Source organism: Podarcis muralis, chromosome 2 (assembly GCF_964188315.1).
Source record: "Podarcis muralis chromosome 2, rPodMur119.hap1.1, whole genome shotgun sequence".
NCBI classification, from domain to species: Eukaryota; Metazoa; Chordata; class Lepidosauria; order Squamata; family Lacertidae; genus Podarcis; species Podarcis muralis.
The window spans coordinates 37,944,344-37,965,901 of NC_135656.1; the positions used below are offsets into that span (position 1 = coordinate 37,944,344).

Consider the following 21,558-nt stretch of genomic DNA (forward strand, 5'->3'; position numbering starts at 1 on the left):
TCCATCTTATGGTTTGTATGGCCCATTTAGCCCTTTAAAAGGTTATATTCAGTTTCTTGGCAGAGCTTTTAACACAGGTCTGCAGCAGCGGGTGCAATTAATTCAGTGTGCACAATTAATTCAGCGTGCCTCCGTTTAATGCATTGCAAACAAAGCCACAAAAGTAACCCAGGCACATATTTGTTAACCATGAGTGGCTAATTACTCCAATTAGGACAAAACCCCCAAAGCTTTGCCCCTCCCCCCACTTGGTCACCTGGAATTTATTTTTACTCACCACTGGTGAACAGGAAGTGGCTATATAGAAGCCTGAATTATGTTCACGTGACAATTCTACTCAGGTCTGGGATCACTTGATTTTCTCACAATGCTGAAGCTGGGCAGTCTCAGAGACAAATTGAAATCCTCTATAAAGGTGAGAATATACTTAAAAAAAAAATTAATGACAAAATGTCTGGAGGGGGTAATTCCATGACTATTGTAGCAAAAGCAACAGGTTTGTGGAACTTTAAAGCCGTAACAGATTCTATTCGTTTTTAAGATGCCGCAAGATTGTTTTGTGGTTTTCAGATGAAGAGGTCGCTGCAGTATGGGTGATCTTCAGTTGACAAACAAAGATAAATCAAGGAAGATAGTGAGCCATTGCCTTGGTTAGAAAAAGAGATTGTATCACACTTCTGTTTCTGTATGACTACATGGTACTTGAAAGAAGTATGTGAGATCTTGCATACCCTTGATGTTCTTAGGCAGGGGCCAGTGGCCTCCCAGCTGGTGTTGGGCTCTAACATCCATCATTCCTAGCTGGCATGGCCAGTGGTTAGGATGTGGTCCAACAACATCTGGAGGGTCACAGGTTCCCATCCCTGATCTTAGCCATCTGTGCAGAGAGCATTTAGCATCGTGGAAGTGCTATTAAGGTCTGGAACATCTCACCCAAGCTATTGTGTTGTGGGGGGGGGGATTGTGTGCCCTTCTCTGTGTGTCCTTGAGAAGTTGGACTGGCTTCCTCCTTGCTGTCCTTCTATTCCAGCAGGCCTTTGGGAACCAAATGTTTCTGAGGAAAGAGCTGGTGCTGTGATGTTTTTATTGTGGATCTTTTAATATTACTTTAATTCTGTTGGGGTTCAATGACATTTTGATTGTATTTTCTACAGTTTTAGCTTGTTTAATTTGTGTCAGCCACATTGAATCCCAAATTGGGGGGGGGGGGGAAAGGAGGGATATAAATAAATACTAGAATAATAACAATCTCACTGTAGATCTATTGCCAATGCCGATCACACGAATACCCCTGCCTCCCAGTGGGTTATGCAGATTACACAGCAACCGGCTGTGTTTGGCTGCTGCCATCCCTTTCCCCAAACCAAGGAAAACATGTCCCAGACCTGTGGAACATATGAATTCAACGTTCAATATAGAGGCTTGCGGCAGTGTACAGCATGAGATAAATGACACTCCTGTTCTCTGTACTGATTTACCAAACACATATTCCGGAACATTTGAGAAATGAGGCACAGCCATATCTGATAGAATTCCCCTACACAATTCTTCAGCCTCCTTTAATGTGCCTTTAAAAATCCTCCTTCCTAACGCTAACAACTCTTTCTAATTGCAGTTCGTTTTATGCCTGTGCTTCTCTGTGTCTTCCCTGAGATTCCTTATCGTTACAAAACTCCTGGTGGTGCCACATTAGTCTCTTTCTACCCCCCCCCCCCCCCTCCCTTCCTTTCACTGCATAAAAGCATGCTCACTTTTGCATCTTTAACATAGACTCATTAAGACAATGCTTTCCGTGGGTGCTTTTTCATTTAGTTTTCCTAACCATCAGCCAGGCTGGCAACCCTACAAGACATAAAGTACCTCTGCCCTGGTTACACCTTGTAGAACGTGTCCACCAACCAAGTGGCAAGTGACAAGATGGATCTCCTTATGCTGATTTTCAGTTACTCCCAAATTAAGTCAGGAAAAGATGTGTGCATAAGCACCCATGTTACTTTTCCTGCCTCAGGCCAAGATGTCTTTCCAGGAAGACATTTTAAGATAGAGAAAAGGAAGTGGGTAGCTGGGTCTTAGGTGCTCTTCCTGGTCACCCTCAGGGGCATACCTAGGGGTTGGTTAGGTTGGCCCCTGCCAAGGGTGCAGGCCGAGGGGCATGCAAAAATCATGCCTCTCCCCTCTGGCTCATTAGGTTGAGAGCTGCAGGTTGCCTACAGATGCCTAGATTGTCTTCCTTCACTGTCCTTATTTAAGTAATGAGATGAAAGTGGGAGCTTCCAGTTCTAAACCACAGGACCATCCATGGCCTGGCCTGACCTACGCCACATGGCTTTTTGTGAAGATACAGAAGGACATATAAATCAGCTGGGATAGGGAAATGTAGTGCTTCCTACAAATTTGTTAGTTTTTATTAAAATATTATTCTTTTGTTGTATTTTACTTTGGGTCTTCCTTTTCGGAGAAGGGGGACCTTATTTGGGGGAACTGCTCCATGCCCCCCCCCCGACCACCTTAATCTGGCCTTTTGAAATTCAAACGCCGCTCATTTAAAGGCTTTGCTCATGTCCGCTTTCCTTATTACATTGTTCCCACGCCTTCCCTTTCTTTTGAAAACTCGCATAATGAATGTTTTCTCCCCATTTGCCAATCAGCCTCCATTTTCAACCAATTCCACTCTATTAGTCAAGATCAGTGCAAAAATAGCTGCTACCTAATTATTTCCCCCACCTTTTGGAGTCAGGAGTTAAGGCTGTGACACATATCAAGAGCTTACAGAACATACTGTGCTTCATTAGACTTCCCACAGATATAGGGGGACTAATTCGTAGGGCAGAGTTCTCTACTGAACTTTCTACACCTTGTTGCACTCGCCAAAACCCAAATCTCATCAGACTACATTATACAAATTACCCAACGTTTGCATAGATACACTTGATTTGCAAAATTTAAGAGTACTTAAATGTTATTTTTGGAAACTAGCAATGTTTATTCAGCAGGGTTCTATACACCTGCCTGGCAGGGCTTCTTAACGAAGGCCTGCAGCTGGGCTTTCTGCTAATAGTCCAAGGAAAGTGGTGTGTGCAGCAGTTCGATGGTGGGGAGCAATTCAGTGGCTGGCTGCCATTAAGGCTGGAGTGAGGAAGACTCTGATCATACTTGGGATCATGCTGGTCTGTGGAATAATTTGATAGAAAACAGTCGATATGCAATGGATGATGGACTCGTGCTGAAGGCCAAACTCTACTTCAGCAGCTTTAGGATGGGGAAACTTTGTGCAGAGAAGCAATGGGATGGGTTCTTTTGGACAATATTCTAAATCTTCCAAAAAAAGCCAACCCCACCAGCCCCCACTTCAAGTTCCATGTTCAGGTTTGCAGCAAAGTTTGCTGGTCTGGAACACAGCATGAGTGACAGAACCTTGAATGAGCATGATTTGGAGCTGAAAATTGGCCTGTGGGTATAATCTCCCCTCCCAAAAAACCCCTTCTGTGCTCTAAATCACTCCCTCCTGAAGCTGCTTTTCAATAAGCAAAGTGGCCTTCAAGCTTCCAACACACACGTGTTGTATGTCTAGTTTGACTCTTGGGTTATCTCCTTCGACAGTCTCTAGCAGATCATGGGTGCTTGTCTTTGAGAACTGGTAATTATACTGTCCTTTAGACTCATCTCTATAGATGAACCCATGTCAGATTTCTTAAATGTGCTGGAAGACCACAGTGGCAAATGCAGATTTCACTCGGACACCAACAGCTCTGCATCTGTGAGCAATCCGTGTATGGGTTGGGTGCCCACCGCATTGTGTGGGTTTGTTTTGCTCTGAAGCGCAGCCAATAAATGGTAAATTGAACTGCAGACCCATGCTAATGCAAAAAAGAGCTCCGGGTGGGAAACCATTGGACACACTGGCTTAGGGCTGATGGGAGTTGGAGTCTAACAACCCCGGGAGGGTCAAAGGTCTCCTAGTCCTGCTCAAAGTCTTTCGGATTTGCAAGACTTACACACAAGTGTAGAACCAACAATCCAAATCACAGCATTGTGATCAAAGAGTATTTTCTGCAAGGTTATCCATCATGAACTCAGATCCTTTTCTTTGTCACTACTTTCCAGGATATATATTGTAAATATATTTTTAAAATAACTATAATAAGCTTCCTGGTTTCCAGTTAGTATACATTGATGGCCATAAATCCTTGCCTGCTGCATTCAGGTCCTTCAACCAGGATGTTTAATCACCTTCAGCATTCTTGGGACAAGCCAATTGTAAACAATCAGATGTAGGAAAAACGTCCCTGTAGACTGAGCTGGTCTCATGCAAGAAAGTTAACAAGTCCACAGGATTGATTCCTATATATTCTTCTCATTCAGCCCCAAGCGGGTTGGAGAGAGTGGGAGGGCTTAATTTCCTCTTGCTGACATATTTCAAGTCTCTGTCCAGTCACCTCGGGGCAGCAGTGGGGGGGGGGGGAGAGCTAAAGAATATCACTCAGCTGCCTGCATATTGGCAGCTGTTCAGGAAATGGCCTGTCAGATTGCTGCAGAAATAGGCTTTCCATGCTCATATTTGCTCCAGGACCACCTTTTCATCAACCGTCTTCCAGATAAAGTTTCCCAGTGACACAAGTCCTTTCCAAATCAGTGGGCACTTAGGAGTGTCATGAGAACAGAACTCCAATCCTGAGTCCTTCGTGATGCTTTTCTTATTCCTCATTGGCTGGGAGGATCGGCAACAAAAAGCAGATGTGCTTGTAAAGTTTATACTAAATTCTCACTGCCCCCCTTTTTTTTCTTTCAACACAGAAGAAGCAAAAGGAAACCCGATTCTAAGAACTCTGCAGGTTGGAGCAGATTGATTATCTGTTGCTTTTTGCTGACATTCAGGAACTTATTCTAATGGGTAAAGAGTCACTCTTTGAAAGTGGAGATATTTTCAAAGAACACAGCGGGTGTGACCGAGATTGCTAAAGGAGATCACAAGCTAACTGGGTTGCAAGAGTCAGTGATTTGCTTGAGTATACAAATTTGCCACCCTGGATCACACTGGAACACCCAGTATTCTTCTGCACCATGAAGCTGTACTCTGGGACATGTCCCACACCCGTCTTTGCAATCACAATGCTGTTTCTGATCAAACAGGTAAGAAAATTTGCCATTTTAGCAATGATACATTTTAAAACATGAATGTTCCATTGGGCTGACATCTCTGCATACACAAAACAGTGCGGCATGTTCACGAGCGGAGCTTATTTCACGGTATGTTGTGCAGCATGTAACTTGTTTTTATAAGGCTTTGCATGGCAAGTTCTTTACCTCTTCCCTGCCGGCTATTGCTTTTCCTGTACAATTGCAATTGGAGACACTATATGTGTGATTTCAGATTTTCTACACCAGGCTTCATTTATTTCAGCACAGGTTTATTTTTTAAATGTTGTCCATTTCCAACTTGTTCATTTCACTTTTGCTATCCTCCCCGCCCCCCTTCTACCACCTATACGACTTGGACTTCACAGAGGAGACACGAGAAACAGTGTCTATAAACATATCTTTTTGTGTTCACCACTAAAACCTTCCTAGGTGCTCTAAAAACCTATTAAAAGTCTGCTGTATTCCATAGCTTCAACAAATGCATAGCATCAGCATATGCGTGCGGAACATTTAACTGTTGGCTTATTTTACCATTAATCAGACCTCTGTTCTCCCTCTGGATGCACATTTCCCCATTCATGTTGCTGCTTAAGTGTCATGCCTTAAACCACCTTCTGGATAACAGTCTCATTCAGATAACTTTGTGCCTCCAGTCTGCAAATTTTGAAAAGCCATATTTTCATGGAGGACCAAGTGAATTCGTCACCCGTTGACTCAAAAGGCTAGATTTCAGTCAGCTCTGTTGCCTTTTGAAAGACTTTCAGCATGGATGATGTCATTACAAAGCATCTCTTGGTTTATGCAAGGTGCTTTAAGGTACACATACACACACACACACACACACACACACACACACACACACACTTTTATTCAACCTAGGAAGGAACATTATTATTGTCGATTAGTGTTCCTAGGTAGGGAGGAACCATCATATTTATATCATTTGTTCTGTTGAGCTACCAGCTGATTAGAAGCAAGGCAGACAACAGGCTTAACATAGAGGCCAGTTCTGTGAGTCATTGTCCTGGCAAATGTGGTATTTGTGAACTGAGACAGGGTGTAATGGCTGTCATGCCAATCCAAGCTTACCTGTAGATGCTCCCTGGTGTCACAAGTTAACCCAAGGTGCTTGTTCTGATGCAGCAGCATGGGCACTGCTACACAGTCAAAACAAGAGCCACTATAACCCGACTTCCACATATTGACTGGAACATCCACACAGTGGTCTATATACAAACTCCCCATCCAGGGCCGGCTTCACCATGAGGCAGAGTGAGGCAGCCACCTTAGGTGGCAGATGATAGTGGCAGGAAAGTGGATAGAGTTTGTCATCACATGAAGCCTCCATGGTAAGAGCCCCATAAGCTAGTCTGCTGCCCACAGGTGCAGTGGAGGATGCTCTCCCATTGTTGCCCTTGTCAAAGTAAGATTCAGCTGCCAGTCTGCTCAGCTTTTTATCTAGAATGTTACGGTGGTGGGGAGTGTCATGCTGTCCTTTGCCTCAGGCAGTAAAATGTCATGTGCAGTCCCCTGACCCCAATATGGACGTATGTCCTCCACAATGCGAAAATCGAGGGTATGCACAGTATGCTTAGAAACTGAACATGTTTGAACACACAAATTAAGAGTTGTGGGTGAAGACTGGGCGTGGCCAGCAAGCACAATCCTTGATTCCCCATTCTCTAGGTGCATATATTGCCCCTACCTTGACCACCTGCACAGGGCTAATGAGTCTTCTCAAGTTTTAGGGGGCAGCTACCAATGCCAACTAAAACATAGATGACACAGAAGTAAGTGATCAGTAGTTGTCAGAAGAGTTAATTCCTCCTCCTCCTCCTCCTCCTCCTCCTCCTCCTCCAAAAGCAATTTATCCCCAAATAATAACACCTTCATATCAGTTGTACATTTGTGTTTTGTGCTCACAAGAGAACCCCTTGGCTAAAGTGGATAGATCTGGACTCAGAAAGTACTGAATGACCCAAGCCAGACTCACCGCAATAGATGTACTCATGTTATATGGGGAAGGGAGAACAACAATATGGGGAGAGAAATGCCAGCCAGGACCCACAGATGTTGGTTGCTGCTGTTTCAGCATTGCCCCATCACTTCATGACACTTTTCCTCGTCCTTTTTTTTCTTTTTAAAGAAGTGTAGCTGGAGGCTGTGCTAGAGTACTCATATATTCTCTCTCTCTCTCTCTCTCTCTCTCTCTCTCTCTCTCTCTCTGTGTGTGTGTGTGTGTGTGTGTGTGATGCTCTGAGCAGCTAAGACCCCTGCAGCCTAGTTCTTCTGCCATACAGGAAGAAGAACCTGACCACATCTCTTGCAAGGGTACAGAAGAGCGCACTGCTTCTCAGGGTCAGGCTAGGGTTGCTCTAGTGCTAAGAATAGCATGAGCAGCAGTGCTATTTACTTTTGTCACCCAGAAAGGCCCCTTGAATATTCTGAAGTCACTATTCTGGATTGGGATTCAATCACACAGTGTTAAGTTGAGGTCATGCAGATTGTGCAGCAAACCTGCTTCGCAGGGGGAAACTCAGACTTTTTGCAGCAAGGAAAGTGACAAGAAAATGCAACGGAAAGTGTGGAGTGACACTTGCTGTGGTGCAACGTCATCTGGCGTCCCAGCAACCAAATAGGGACGCATGTTCAGTAAACACTTCATCTGGAAGTGCCCACAGTACTTGTTCTTCTCTGCCTTTGACCTCAAGAAATCTTTACAGTGAATCACATTGAGACGGTTGTTTAGAAGGTGATTCATAAATCAGTGGTGGTGGTGATAGTCATAATCACAATAATTAATATAAGAGAAATTGCTTCCTTGCCAGCAGGCTCCTTCTGCACCCCCAGGCTATAGCACTAGACATTTAACTGAAGCTTCAGAGCTGGGCCATAGTCAGGGCTGAAAATATTGCTGTATGGAGGATGGCTGGTGGAGAAACTAGCCTCTGTAGGCAGCAGAGCCAGAGGAACAAGAAGACGAAAGAGAAAAGGCTGCATCTTATTGCATAGAAATCTTTTAAAATGAGGTGAATGGGTTCCCCCTCCTGCAAGATTTTTGTTTCCCATTCTTATGGTGTGTTTTTTGTTAATACAGAAACCCTCTTGAAGCTGGCGTGGGGTTGCCAGATTGTGATGTGAAGAGCCCTCCTTTATTTTGGATTTGCTTCAGAATTGGAAGGCTAGGGCAGCAACCATTTCCCCTTCATCCCTGCTCTTGAGCCCCCTATCTTTCTGCTGGGTGGTACATATGGATGGAGCAGAAATTTGATGCCATTCACATTTGCACTACCTGATTTGCACTTTTTTTGGGGGGGGGGCGAATCGCTCTTCTCTGAATTTTGCAATGCATTTCCCCAACCAAGTGATGTGTACAAAACAGATGTACTAGGTTATAAAAATGCACAAAAATGCAAAGATAACAAACAAAAATGTGCTGTGTTCAGAAAAAAATTGCTTCACAAAAATGTGTATATTGGGAGAAAGTGGCACTAAAATGCTGGTGAATTTTCAAAAGGACTTTATTTTAAAAAAGAAAAGAAAAAAGAAAATCAGAAACTGATGTGGAAATGTGCAGAGCTGAACTTAAGATTGGAAAATGAGAGAATGAGAAATGGGCACGTTCTCCTATCCCTCGTGGCACATATGGACAGGTGAGAGAAGCAGATAGCAGCACCAAGGGAGGAAGGAGTAGAATTCAGCAACACATATCAAAAGTAAAAAGGAGAATCTCCAGGTTGCAACCTGGCAAGTAAGGACATTTCTCTGTGTTAAAAATAAAACAAAGGAATATAGAGCAACCATGTTTTAAAAGGCAGGGAAAGCAATTACTGGGGAAGAATGTTTAGCACAGTGGTGGGGAATCTCCAGATGTTTCTGGACTACTTTAAAAATGAAATATTATATTTAACATATACTGAGTTTAAAGAAACTTAGGATGAGTGATAAAACTATATGTGGATAAGGCTGTTACCCGTCATTTTCCACCTAACCTAAACATTCAATTTATAAATTTACTCCATCTATAAATACTTAAATTTTATATATTGAGCCACCATTTATGAAGAACTTCTCTAACATTTTATAATAATAATAATAATAATAATAATAATAATAATAATAATAATAATAATATATTTATACCATCTGGCTAATATTTAGTTGTTTATCAGGTTTACTTTTCCATTACTTCCATCCTAGCCATTTCAATGATGTTTAATGCCTGATTTTGATGTTCTGGTCTTATGCAAGTCTTTTAAATAATTCCTTAGGCACAAGGGGGGTGGGGAGTCTAATTGGACTTCATATTTGAAGGTCTAAGTGAGAACAGCATTACTATTCACCGCATCTGAAGGGCCAAGAGTTTCCCAGCCCTGGTTTAAAATGTAAAATGCTAGAGGGGAGAAGGTTAAGGAGCCTACCCCCCCCCCGCCCAATTTTTGTTTGTTTGTTTGTTTGTTGCAAACTGCTTCAAACTGGAGTCTCCACAGCATGGGCATCCACAAGGGGGAGGGGAAAATTTGCCCCACTGAATAACCCCCAGATTCCCAGCTTTAAAAAGCCGACATGGTACATTTTAAACATACTTAGAACCTGAGATATGAAGCAAAATGGTTAGATGATTGCCCAGTTTCAGCTAACCGGTTCTGCTAGTAGAAGCCCATGCAAGGACTTATGTTAGTACAACTGGGCTTTCCCCCCTCTCCTCACCCCCACGCACCCCCAAATTGGCTTAGGGGGGAGTGGGAGAAACTACAGAACAGCACATGAGGGGAGGAGAGATTGTTCCATTAGCCAAGCAAAAATGTTTGTGCCGGCAGAGCAATCTCCCTAGTGCTACATCAAATTATCCCCACCATTCTTCTAATTATTTGGAGGAATTAACCTGTTCCTCGCGTTCAGTGGAAAAATTCTTGCCAATGCCCATTTCCACTGATGGGATAGAGTTAAGGAGCCTCTCCCTCCCCCCCCCCAGGAGGGCCTCTACAGCTGCATTTTCCAAAAAATTTAATTGTTTGCACTTTGTGAACACCCACGCACAGACACCGTCATGGAGAACACTACACATGGCCAACGAAGAACCCCATGCATCTTGACACTAAGCCTGAGGAGATGAAGAGCACCTGTAGGCTCACTCTTGATTTGCCCTTTCAAGGCCGCTTGCTATCCCCCTTGTTCATCTGAAAGCCAAACTGTTTTCGGAGCCCAGCGAGCTTTCCACAAAACAACTGCGTCATCCCCATTCCATGCCTCTTAAGACAAGGTTCATTGACCAACAAACCTCCTCTCATCGCTTACATTTGGGGAGGGGCGGGGAAGCAGAGAGGGGGAAAGAGTAGGTGGGAAAAATCCATTTGGTTCCTGTCCCTAAAGGAGAATTCCTCTCTCATGGCTCTTTTGTAAATAGTTTTATCTTGAACGATCATCAAGTGACTCTTTGTGCTCTCGGCACTGGGCTCATTAATCGACCCTCTGCGTTATCGGTTTTCCTCTCTGATCAGTTCTCAAGATTTATATGCTGCCTGTTTTGGTTCAAGAGAGATTTATTTCCCTCCTTCAAATCTGGAGGTGCCGTGGCTTTTCTGACCCAGATGATGTGGCAGAAGACTTAAAACTGAAACAACAATGGGGGTTGTGGCTAGAAAATAGAGAGGCACCCAGACTAGAGACGGGGAAACTGCGAAGCTTGTAGCACGTAGGCTGCAAACACACAGTGTATTAAAGCACATTACTTTCCCACAGGATCCTGGGACCTGCCGTTTGTTAAGGGTCCTGGGGATTGTAGCTCTGGGAGGGGTAAACAAGACCTCCCAGGATTCTTTGGGGAAAGCCATGTGCTTTAAATGAATGGTTTGTATGCAGCCATATTCAAGCTGACCTTTTTGGCTACAACATCCAGACTAGTTTTTTTTTTTAATAATGGGGGTATTTTCCCTAGTCCTCCATTCCTACCACCCACTATTTCATCTTGCCTGGTGAAGACTTTCAGAGCTACTGTTTTGTGACAATTTGGTGTGTCCTAATGCAGGCCTTGACGTGGGTGGCACTGTGGGTAAAAGCCTCAGCGCCTAGGGCTTGCCGATCGAAAGGTCGGCAGTTCGAATCCCCGCAGCGGGGTGCGCTCCCGTTGCTCAGTCCCAGCGCCTGCCAACCTAGCAGTTCGAAAGCACCCCCGGGTGCAAGTAGATAAATAGGGACCGCTTACTAGTGGGAAGGTAAACGGCGTTTCCGTGTGCGGCTCTGGCTCGCCAGAGCAGCGATGTCACACTGGCCACGTGACCTGGAAGTGTCTCCGGACAGCGCTGGCCCCCGGCCTCTTGAGTGAGATGGGCGCACAACCCTAGAGTCTGTCAAGACTGGCCCGTACGGGCAGGGGTACCTTTACCTTTAATGCAGGCCTTGCCCAGCTGTGGGTTTTGATGTCTGGGAAAGGATGGCTTTGGTTCAGAGAGTCTGGGAGAAGGAAGAGAGTCAGAAAGAGTGTAGGGACATGATGAAGGATGAAGACAGAAAGCTGCTGAGAGTTGGCTCGTTTTAATGCCTGAGGAAGATCATTTAAATTGAATGCACACGCCCACTCATTCACACAGGGCACAAACTGCTGGACACTTTTTCTGCGCAAATCCCACTGGACTGCACAAGAGCATGGCAGGAGAGTGCGTTTCTGCCAAACGGAGGGCACAGAATGATCAAGTTGCAGACAGTTGGCCAAAGAGGTCAAAAGTTCACAGTGCGAAGCTCAGGGAATTGTTGGATGGAAAACAGGAAAAGATAACTCTATTCATATTCTGTGCTTCTCTTGAAGAATTTAGCAACCAATCCTGGAACGAAGTTTCTTCCTCACTGAAGCTTAAGGCAAGCATTTTGTTCAGTGTCTCCCTGCCAGCGCAGGGACATTTGCCAAGCTGTTAACAGCTCGAGACATCGCACACATGTGGGAAGGGCATTAATTCAGCTCCGTGACAAACATCTTTTTTCCTTGGAACACTTCTCTGTATGGGCAGTCACTTTCAAGGGAGATTGCAAGGGTGGGCATCTGTTCAAAACGCTGACCCGGCCATTTGGGCAATTGTCCAAAAGCAACTCATCTTCCATTTTTGGCTAAGATCATCCCAAAGGTTCTCTCGGATACTTCCAATTCCTATATGGATAAAAAAAAAATTGTTTAGTATGAAAAAAAATTAAATGACACATGCAATCAACACTGGCGATGTACTCCAGATCCCAGTTAAACCAAAGAATCAAAGGCCTTGTGTACGTCAACAGAAATAGTGGCACACCTGCCGTATAAACTGGCATGGTTGAACAGTCAATGCTAATCCTCAAAGGAACTTTAGCGCTTGAAGATCTTTTTCTTTTTATGGAGTTCTGGGGCTACTCCATGCTACTAACCATGATTGCTATGCTGTGCCTCCACACTTGGAAGGAGTAATGCTTCTGAAAACTAGCTGCTGGAAACCTCAGGAGGGGACAGTGCTCTTGTGTTCAGGTCCTGCTTGCAGGCTTTCCAGAGGCATCTGGTTGGCCACTATGAGAACAGGATGATGGACTATGTGGACCATTGGCCAGATCTAGCAGGGCTTTTCTCACCTTCCCATGGCTCCCCCTCCCCTCCAGAGGTGTACACGTGTGTGTGTGTGTGTGTGTGTGTGTGTGTGTGTGTGTGTGTGTTGGAGGGCGTCAACTGTGAAGAGGCCATACCTGTATAATAGGGAACGGTAGTTCTTTGGCCAGACTATGGATCTTTAACAACTTCACTCAGCTGCAATCTGCAGAATATTTTAGAGGAAAGCGAAAGCAGTTAAATTGGTTTAAAAAAGTAAATTGCATTAGATTGCAGACATCCCTTCCATCATCTTCAACTCAAGTACTTTTCCTTAACTGGGTTGCAACTCAGGCGGCTGCCCTCAAGCCAATTAATGACAATCAGTCATATTTCATTGTTTAAAACCAGAGGTTATGACACTTGGAGTCAGTGTGACAACAGAACGCTAATGGACCATTTTAACCAAAAACATCACTCATCCACCCTGCAGGACTGTTGCTGCCGCAAGATACAATTACATATTATATGGATGATAAATGACCAATTTCCATTCACTTTATTAAGTGGGGCCTTCTACCATCAAATTTGCGTCACGTCCTGACCATGCCAGTTTCAGGAAGTGTCAGTTGGTAGGCAGACGTATCGTCACTCAAGTCAATCAATTTGATTTCCTTTTGATGCAGGAGAATTCAGGCCTTAAAACTGGATATCTTCCAACAATTTATAAGCTTGCCTACTCAACAACATTAAAGTCTCACATCGAACATAACCAATCTATAGAAAGCACTTTATGATAATGGAAGTAGGAACAATGTTTGTAGTATTGTAACCTAAGAAAATCCTTAATAATTGGTGTGGGGTTTTTTAAAGCATGCCTACTCCTCACATTTAAGTCTGTGCTTAACAGCAGTGGATGCTATCAGGGATGTCTGGGGGGTGGGAAATTTTGTAAGTGTATGAAAAACTGTTTATTTAGGATCCCTAGACTAAATTTCCAAGGTTCTTTGAGTGGAAGCTGTGGCAGGTAAACCAGTTTATATTGATGATAAATATATGGCCTCAGAGTGCATGAGGCTCTGCCTGCACTTTCACAAATCTACGTTTCCCAACTTTGTCCCCTTCAACAGACTAGAAAGTTGGGAAAGAAGTACCCATTTAAATATAAATCAACTAGCATGGTACCAAGTGAGGTTATATTGTTCTAGCTTGCACTTTTAGAGGGTAGGCAAAAATGGGCTGATGACTCTAATTTTGCAATTATCAAGTTACATAAACATCAAAATATTGCCTTTGGCTTTAGAACCACTTTTTAGCATCACTTACAGCACAACTATGAATGATTACCTAGTCATATGTTCCATTGATCTCAAAGGGGCGTACTGCCTTGTAAGTTTGTTTAGGATTACAGCTTTAATCAACACTCCTGCATTTGTAAATTTTGGTTTACTGTTCTGGGAAGGGCTCTCACCCTGAACATGAGATTACTGTGAGTTCAAGGGGGCAGACTTACTAAGGGACAAACATCAGCAGGAGAGGGGAGGCACCAGTTGTTGAGAAAGAGGAATGTATACGTCTGAGGTCTCTGAATATTCTACCTTGCAACGGCACTGGAGCTGCCAGTAGAGAAGAGTTTCTATTATACGCCTGTCATTTCAGTAGACAGCAATGCCTCAGCAATAAGATAAAACCTGTCAACACACCAAAACTGCTTTGATCAGGAACAGAAGATGTCAAGTGCGTAACAGAAAAGATTCTGTCTCCCCCCAAAGATGTCAGCAGTTAGCTTGGCTCTGCACTGAAAAATAGAAGGGGAATGAAAGATAGAAAAGGTAAAACATGGGAGGAGGGCCAATATGAGAGAAAGAAAGAAAAATGTAAGTGGGAAGTTGTAGAGTGTTTTTGTGTGTGTTTTGATGTTTCACAGACATTAAAGTTTATTGCCAAGGTCAGCATTTCTGTTTCATGTCATATTGAGGAAGGTGGTGCATATATTGCGTTTCTGCATGCTCAAGTGATGCAAGGGACTTATATCAGGAATGGCGGTTTGTGAAACTAGTAAGTTTCAAGTCAAGGTTGATCAAAACTCCCTTGTCTGTCTCATGAGAGCAGTGGAGGGAATGTCAGTTTCCCCCCGTGACACAGAATCACATTCAGATGTGTGTCACATTTACATTTGTTTTTTAAAATATTTTTTATTAAAGGTTTTCCTCGTTTACAAAAGCACATGCATTGTCTCTTTCTTCAGGTTGTGTTTTCTACAGATCAGTTACATTTGTTTTAAGACATTGGTGTTATTTGCAGTATAGGGTTGGGGGAAAGGAAGAGGGACGAGAGAGGGGTGGTGGTAAAGCTTATGTTCTTTTACTTAGTGCATGTGTGGGGCTTTGTGTCAGCATCACTTGAGTAGGTTCTCTTTCTATTTGCTTGTTATGTTTCCTTGGTGGTGAGAGAGATTGGGGTGGCCTAGGGTGTGGTTGATTTGTTTGTGGGGGGGGGGGTTGTTTGGTTAAGTTAGACATATTGAATTGTATCCAAGAGTTCTATGGCTCCTTAAAAATAGACACATTTATTGTGGTGTAATAAGACTTCATGGACTAAGCCAATACTGCCAGAGGTCTAAAAGTAGGCTCCACTTACATGTGACATTTTGGCTTAGGTCTGGTGAATTACCTCTAGTTAGTATTTAGAGGATGATTTCAACTATCTAAATACAGCAGTTAGCAAAGCCACAGCGGATGCAATTATTTACAGTTGTGTTTGGGAGATCTTAGAAAACTGGATTTATATTAAGTGTCCTAAAAAATGTTCGTTTTTCTTCTTCTTTTATGTTATTAAAATACATAATCAAGAATAAAACAAAACCATCACAGAAAACAGCTATGAAATATTGAAGCAGAATCAAAAAGGAGGCCAAAGACATCAGTAATACATTCCAGTCTTTCAATACATTCCAAAAATTATAACAAGTCTATAAACACCATTAATATGGAGATCCCTTATGCTAATTCCATCTTCTGTCCTCTTCCACAGCATCCCTCACAATGAGAATCAGCCGTCACTTTCAGCTACTCTGACCTTCCCTCAACTTAGTGCCCTCCATATGTTTTGGACTACAACTCCCATCTGCTTCAGCCAACATGGCAAATGGTCAGGGATGATGGGAATTGTACTCCAAAATTATCTGGAGGTTACCAGGTTGGGCAAGGCTGAGTAGATGGCTCTCAAAGGCAACTGGACTTGCCCTCCATGAATCTGCCTATCAATGGCCCCTTCAATTGCCAGCCACAGATTAGCACAAGTGGGAGAAGACTCCTGCTTGTAGGATTTCTATAAACATCTGGTTCGCCACTGTGTGAAGCATGATGCTGGGCTAGATCAGTGTTTGATCTGATTGAGCATGCCTCTTCTTATGTTCCCACCACACCAGAACCCATTCTCAGTATGGAGGGAAGCAAGAACCTGAAGGAATGATTGAAGAGTGCAGAAGCCAACTCCTAGGGGCCAAGGTACCTTTGGCCCTCCCAGTAACATATTTGAGGTGACGGGGGGGGTGTTGATGGGCATTGCCATTCAAATGGTGTGTGCACACTGTGTCTTGTGATCGATTATGCAGGGTGGGGCTTATGTGCGGGGGCCCCCCATATTTTATTCAGGGTGTAATTAAATAAAGAAAACTAAAGAACATTGCTAGGAGATAAAAACGGGGTAAGAAGAGAGCATGGAGGTGCCAATATGAACTTGCGTCCTTTGGACTGCTTGGCCACTGGTAAACTGACAATGTGTCACCTCACATACTAAGGGAAGGGTTATTATATTTGACTGGATGCAACTCCTGAAGACAACCTCTCATTTAAGTTTAGCCTCTCCACTTTAGCTGTCTCAATCTGTCATCTGGTAACATTTTGTTTCATGTCCAATGTTAAAAATCAGCCATTCACTAAGCTGCCACAGTGCCTAAGAGCTGACATGTCAAACATTGTGTAACTGGCAATTAACATGTCCTATTTACTTTGTTGAGGGAAATGTGTTGGAAGAAATGTTTCCCCAAGAGAATAGCTTAGTGGGAGAAGTGTGGGTTGCTACTGTGTGGTGTTGGGGCACTCAAATTGGGCAAGCTGTTGCCAGAATACAGATATAAAATGCTGACCTCGTTCTCTTAACGCACCTTTTGGGAAGCAACTAACTTCCATATTCAAATGGTTCATATACAATGTTTTCTTTGCTTGCAGGCTGAAGGATCTTATGAGAAAATAAGAGTGAATTTGCTTAACTATAAAGAAGCATGCTTGAAAATGTTGCACGAGTCTGCGATCAGCCCAGGTAAGAAAGCAACCTTCACCATCATCAACGCACAAATAATAGTTTGCAAAGCTTGTAGAAATGTGTTGTATCCAAATCAGCAGTACATGAGCCTAACGTCACTGCAAAGATTTCTGCTTGTGCAGTGGAGCATTCACCCTCCCTCTTTCCCTGCAATCTGTTCTAGGGGCTCCCTCAACCCTGTGGAGCAGATTTTGGGAGGGTGCATGGGGGAGGGGAGAAATGAAAGTCCCATTTGCAAGTGGAAATCCTTGCATTGGTGGGATGTGTTAGCTGAAAACTGCCCAGTGATAACTAAATGATCATGAGTAGTAGGGCTTCTCACCAAAATGGATGCAAGTATAAAGAGCAAGAAATGGTGGAAATTTGGTGAGCAGGATAGGGAGAAGAATGAGATGTATTTTATTGAATATGCTAAAATGGCATATTGCGGGATCAGAACAGCTTTTGGATCCTTTGGTGTCAAGTCACTTTTTCAGTCTCCCTCCACACCCCTGAACCACCCCTGAAAAGCCCCCGTTTGGCCTCTGCCATCAGTTGGGTCAGGGCAATGAATGCTTCATTGGCAGTGGGGATGGGAATATTGGATATCCTTCTCAGGGCCTAAGGATTAAACCCTTGGTATCCTCAGTCTCTCAGAGGGAGAGGGATTTGTTATGACATGTTCTTGTTTGTTTGACAGTCAACAGTATTGTCAAAGCTGGTGCAGTGCAGACTGGGAATGTGAGCTGGAACAGAAGCAGTTCAAATATAATCTCAAACAAGAACTTGCATAGACAAGCCACTGTTCCTTCAGCCTCAGTCTTTCATTTTTAATACGGTTGTGATAATAGTACTTTTCTACTACTACCTTAAGGTGGCTGTTTACTGATATAATTTATGCAAATGTCTGTTTGTTGTTGTTAATATTTACTGAACCTCCTTGGGAACATCTTGTTTCATTTTCTGTCAGTCATCTTAATTCATTTCCTGCTGACATTTGGTATGAGGATGTGATCTGGCCAAAATAATATTTATGCGTTGTCATAAAAATTACTGAGGTATTCTGTATGAATGCTATCATCATTATTTTTGTTGATTATTCATTTCTAATCCTTTCAACTAACCATTTGGCCTCTTGGGAACATCTTGTTATATTTGTTCTCACTCACCTACATTCATTTCCTGTTGATATGTGTGGTCATGATGTGGTCAAAATGATAATCAGCCAGCTTCGTGCTTGTTTTGGTTGCTCGCTTCAGTAATTTTGATGCCTTGGTTCCATTCATGCCCCCATCCCCAAAGTTTGATTGATAAATGTTCTTGAGAACTTTGCTTGAAATCTAAATCACCATCTATATCTAGCTGAAATGCTTATCTAAGTAGCACAAGTAGCAGCTTAGCACAAGGGTGGCTGCTGGCATGCTTCACTGTAAGTCTTAGTTTAGTGCTCAAAGTGGCAGAAAAAGGAACATAAGAGGGTTTCATTTCAAGTTTGGTCAGATTCTGTTATGTCTGTTGCAAAGAAGTGGAACTACATCCCCTCCTGCTTTTGAGCCCTGCTTATGATCAAGCTGTAAACTTCATTTAGAGGTATTAATTTAAATGCTACAAGATGTGCAGAGTTATGTATCTTAGGTGCAACATCAGTATGGCTTGGTTTGAACACACTGCATTCCTTGGTGATCAGCTGCCTGCATCCTTTAGTGAATGTTAAAAGACTCTCCCTCTCTCTCAGGAATATACTGCAATGGGAGTTTTGATGAATTTGTTTGCTGGCCTCATTCACCTCCAGGAATCGTCTCGGTTCCCTGCCCACATTATTTACCATGGATAGAAAATGGTAAGGCAAGACTTGGAAATATATGCACATTGCAAAGCTGTAATATATATGAGAACATTTCTCTTTCCTTCTAGAGTTCTGTACTGGGTACCTTGCCGTGCAAAGAAACTGCTAACTGAGACTCTTCAACACTGATGGTGTAGGGTAGCTTCTTAAAGAAATAATTGAATCAAATCTCTCCTGACACATACTCAGAAATCCAATTCTGCCGCACTCCATACATGGTATGATGTATGGATTATGATGTACAGCCAAGGTAGAAACATGATTTCATCAGCAGACTCCTACAGTAGTAAGGAGGAGACAATATGGGGAAGCAAGGAAGCAAGCTTTAAAGGAGCCAATGAGATCACTCAAGAATGAAAGAGGGAAGGTGGCCAGATTCACTTAATCCTCCTTTGGAATCTGCAGTCCTGAATTGGTTAATTATACAATATCAATGACTGCTTCTCAACCCCAAGCACAAATAATTGAAAGCATGTAAGATGGAATTAAGTGAAATACAATCTTATCCTTTGGGTTTAAGCACTGACAGGGGCTTTAGAAACAAGGAATTAGGAGAATTTGACAGTGTTAATCCATTGATAAATATTAAGCTTTCTACAGTTACCTCCCAAATAAACAGACATTACAAAGAGCCACATACATCCAGCCAAGTCTCCATTTTCAGGGGTCTCTAGGCAAGTGATGAAAGGATGACGGCACTAAACCATGTCTGAAAAATGAAATGTGTGGCTTGACCTTTGAGCTTGCGTCTGTTTACATTTAGGAAGTGCAAGAAACGTATACAGAATCTGCTTGGACCAAGGGATTTGGAAAAAAGTTGAAAACTCCACTGTGGTCTGGGATAACCGCACTGAATGTTCTGGGGACAGCCACTACCAGAGAAAAGTGAGTAGAGATGCCTTTTTATGGTTTAATACAGTAACCTGCTTAATCCCCTCTGGAAATCCTCTTGATCAAATTGTTTCCACTGAGTACTTCACCTGAAAATGGGTAGTCTGTGTGTTTATTTAGAAGAGAGAATTGGGTCAACTCAGGCTGGATGCTTAGGTTGAGCACATTCTTCCCCCCAACGTTTCTTGGATTTCTGACTGCTGAGCTGGTTCTAAAAGATATGAGGAGAATGAGTCAAGCCATTAGAAGAGAGAGGCACTATATAAATATAATGAGCAATCATTTTCACTTTCACCTTTTCTTCCATATGGTACATACAAATTCATATGGGAATCTGCACCTATGACTATTCCAGCCACATAAAACTACTCTGAGATGTAATGAACACTCATGAGGAATTTAGCTTTTTTAAAACACACACACACACACACACACACTTTCCACCTACTAGTTACATATGGATAGGAGTTACATGCACATAATATGGAACTCTGCAAAACAATGAGTATAACTTTAATCTAGGTCACAGATAGAGCACATCTGGAACATTTTCCAAAATGATTCACAGAATGTAAGTGTGGAATGTGGGATGTAATCCACTGGGAGCAGTCAAATATAACATTCCTTGTTTTCCTAGAGTGGACGTGCAAGGGGATGTTGGTCCAGCCAGACAAACTTCCTGTTACACCTGGCTGGAGCATCCTTCCTTGCATGTGACTAGTGGGTGGGCTTGACCTTTCCAGACCTCGTAAAAGGCCAAGGCATGCTGCTACCTTCCCTCTTTTCCATCTTCCTTTCATCCTGCGAACTTCCTGGACTGAACTGCTGGCTGCCAGATTGAATTGCATAATAGTAAGAGGTTCTAACAAGGCTGCAACCAGCTTTCTGATGTAAGAAGGGGAATGTAAACTCTGCTAAGTAAAAAACTTGCTAACACAAGTTAGGAAGGATATTAATAAACAATATATCCTCTCCTGCCACCCTCAACATTCCCACATGGAAGTCCATCCAGGAGGAGGGAAAACAAAATAGGCAGATCATCTCTCTCTCTCTTTCCTGGCTCTACAAGCAGAATGCACTTCCATATGTACAAGGGAAGGGGAATTTCCTTTCACTGGCAGCACCTTAAGGTGTGGTGCTCTGGATGGCCTTTCTGGTCCTGGGAATTTTGAGGGAATGGGGACTACCACTGGAGAGGAGACTATCAAGCCTAGCATACCTAGGTACCTTTGTAAGCTTACAAAGACAGCACAAAGGAGATCATAGTTTTGTCATATTGGTTGCCCTCAGCATCAGGTAACCAGAGGTTCCATTTAAGTAATGACTAATAATAGGTCGCCACAAATGTCTGATAAACACGTCTGGTTTCCAAAACAGTGAGGGCTTGTAGGAATGTTTAGAAAGATAGGAGAGGATATGTTAATTAGGTATGAATCAAAGCAAACAGCAATCCATGGAAAGCCCAATTGCCGATTGGCTCTGATTCAGCAGTAAAATGCAGGTTTTCCTGGGGAAAGCACCAAGACAAACAAAAAACAAAAAAAACCACACCATGCTTAGACACAGAGCTTTAAAGCCTGGACCCGTGCCTAAAAACATGGCACAAAATGAAGTCTGAATGAGCCCTGAGTTATGTGCTAGAGTGATCTTCTGCAGATGAGATGAGAAACCTGTAGTCCTCCAGATGTTTTTGAATTACAACACCCATCATCCCTGGCCACTGACCATATGACTGGGGCTGATGGAAATTGATGTCCAACAAAATTTGGAGGACCACAAATTTCTCATTGCTGTTCTACAGAATTTTCTCTCCTGGCATGATCTCTTTCCCAGA

General features: G+C 43.1%; 1 protein-coding gene across 2 annotated transcripts in view; it reads left to right on the forward strand.

Moving 5' to 3' along the window:
• The window catches only part of GLP2R (glucagon like peptide 2 receptor), a 36,216-nt gene that overhangs the window by 3,496 nt on the left and 11,162 nt on the right, over nt 1-21,558 (forward strand). The window contains exons 2-5 of one of the 2 annotated variants that reach the window (XM_028717079.2): nt 4,795-5,130; nt 16,915-17,005; nt 18,723-18,827; nt 19,597-19,718. In XM_028717079.2, the coding sequence (XP_028572912.2) occupies nt 5,062-5,130; nt 16,915-17,005; nt 18,723-18,827; nt 19,597-19,718 (387 nt within the window). In that variant the 5' untranslated portion in view covers nt 4,795-5,061. Of the gene's footprint in view, nt 1-4,588; nt 5,131-16,914; nt 17,006-18,722; nt 18,828-19,596; nt 19,719-21,558 lie in introns of those variants that run through there. The other variant, XM_077924260.1, reaches the window with a different exon arrangement.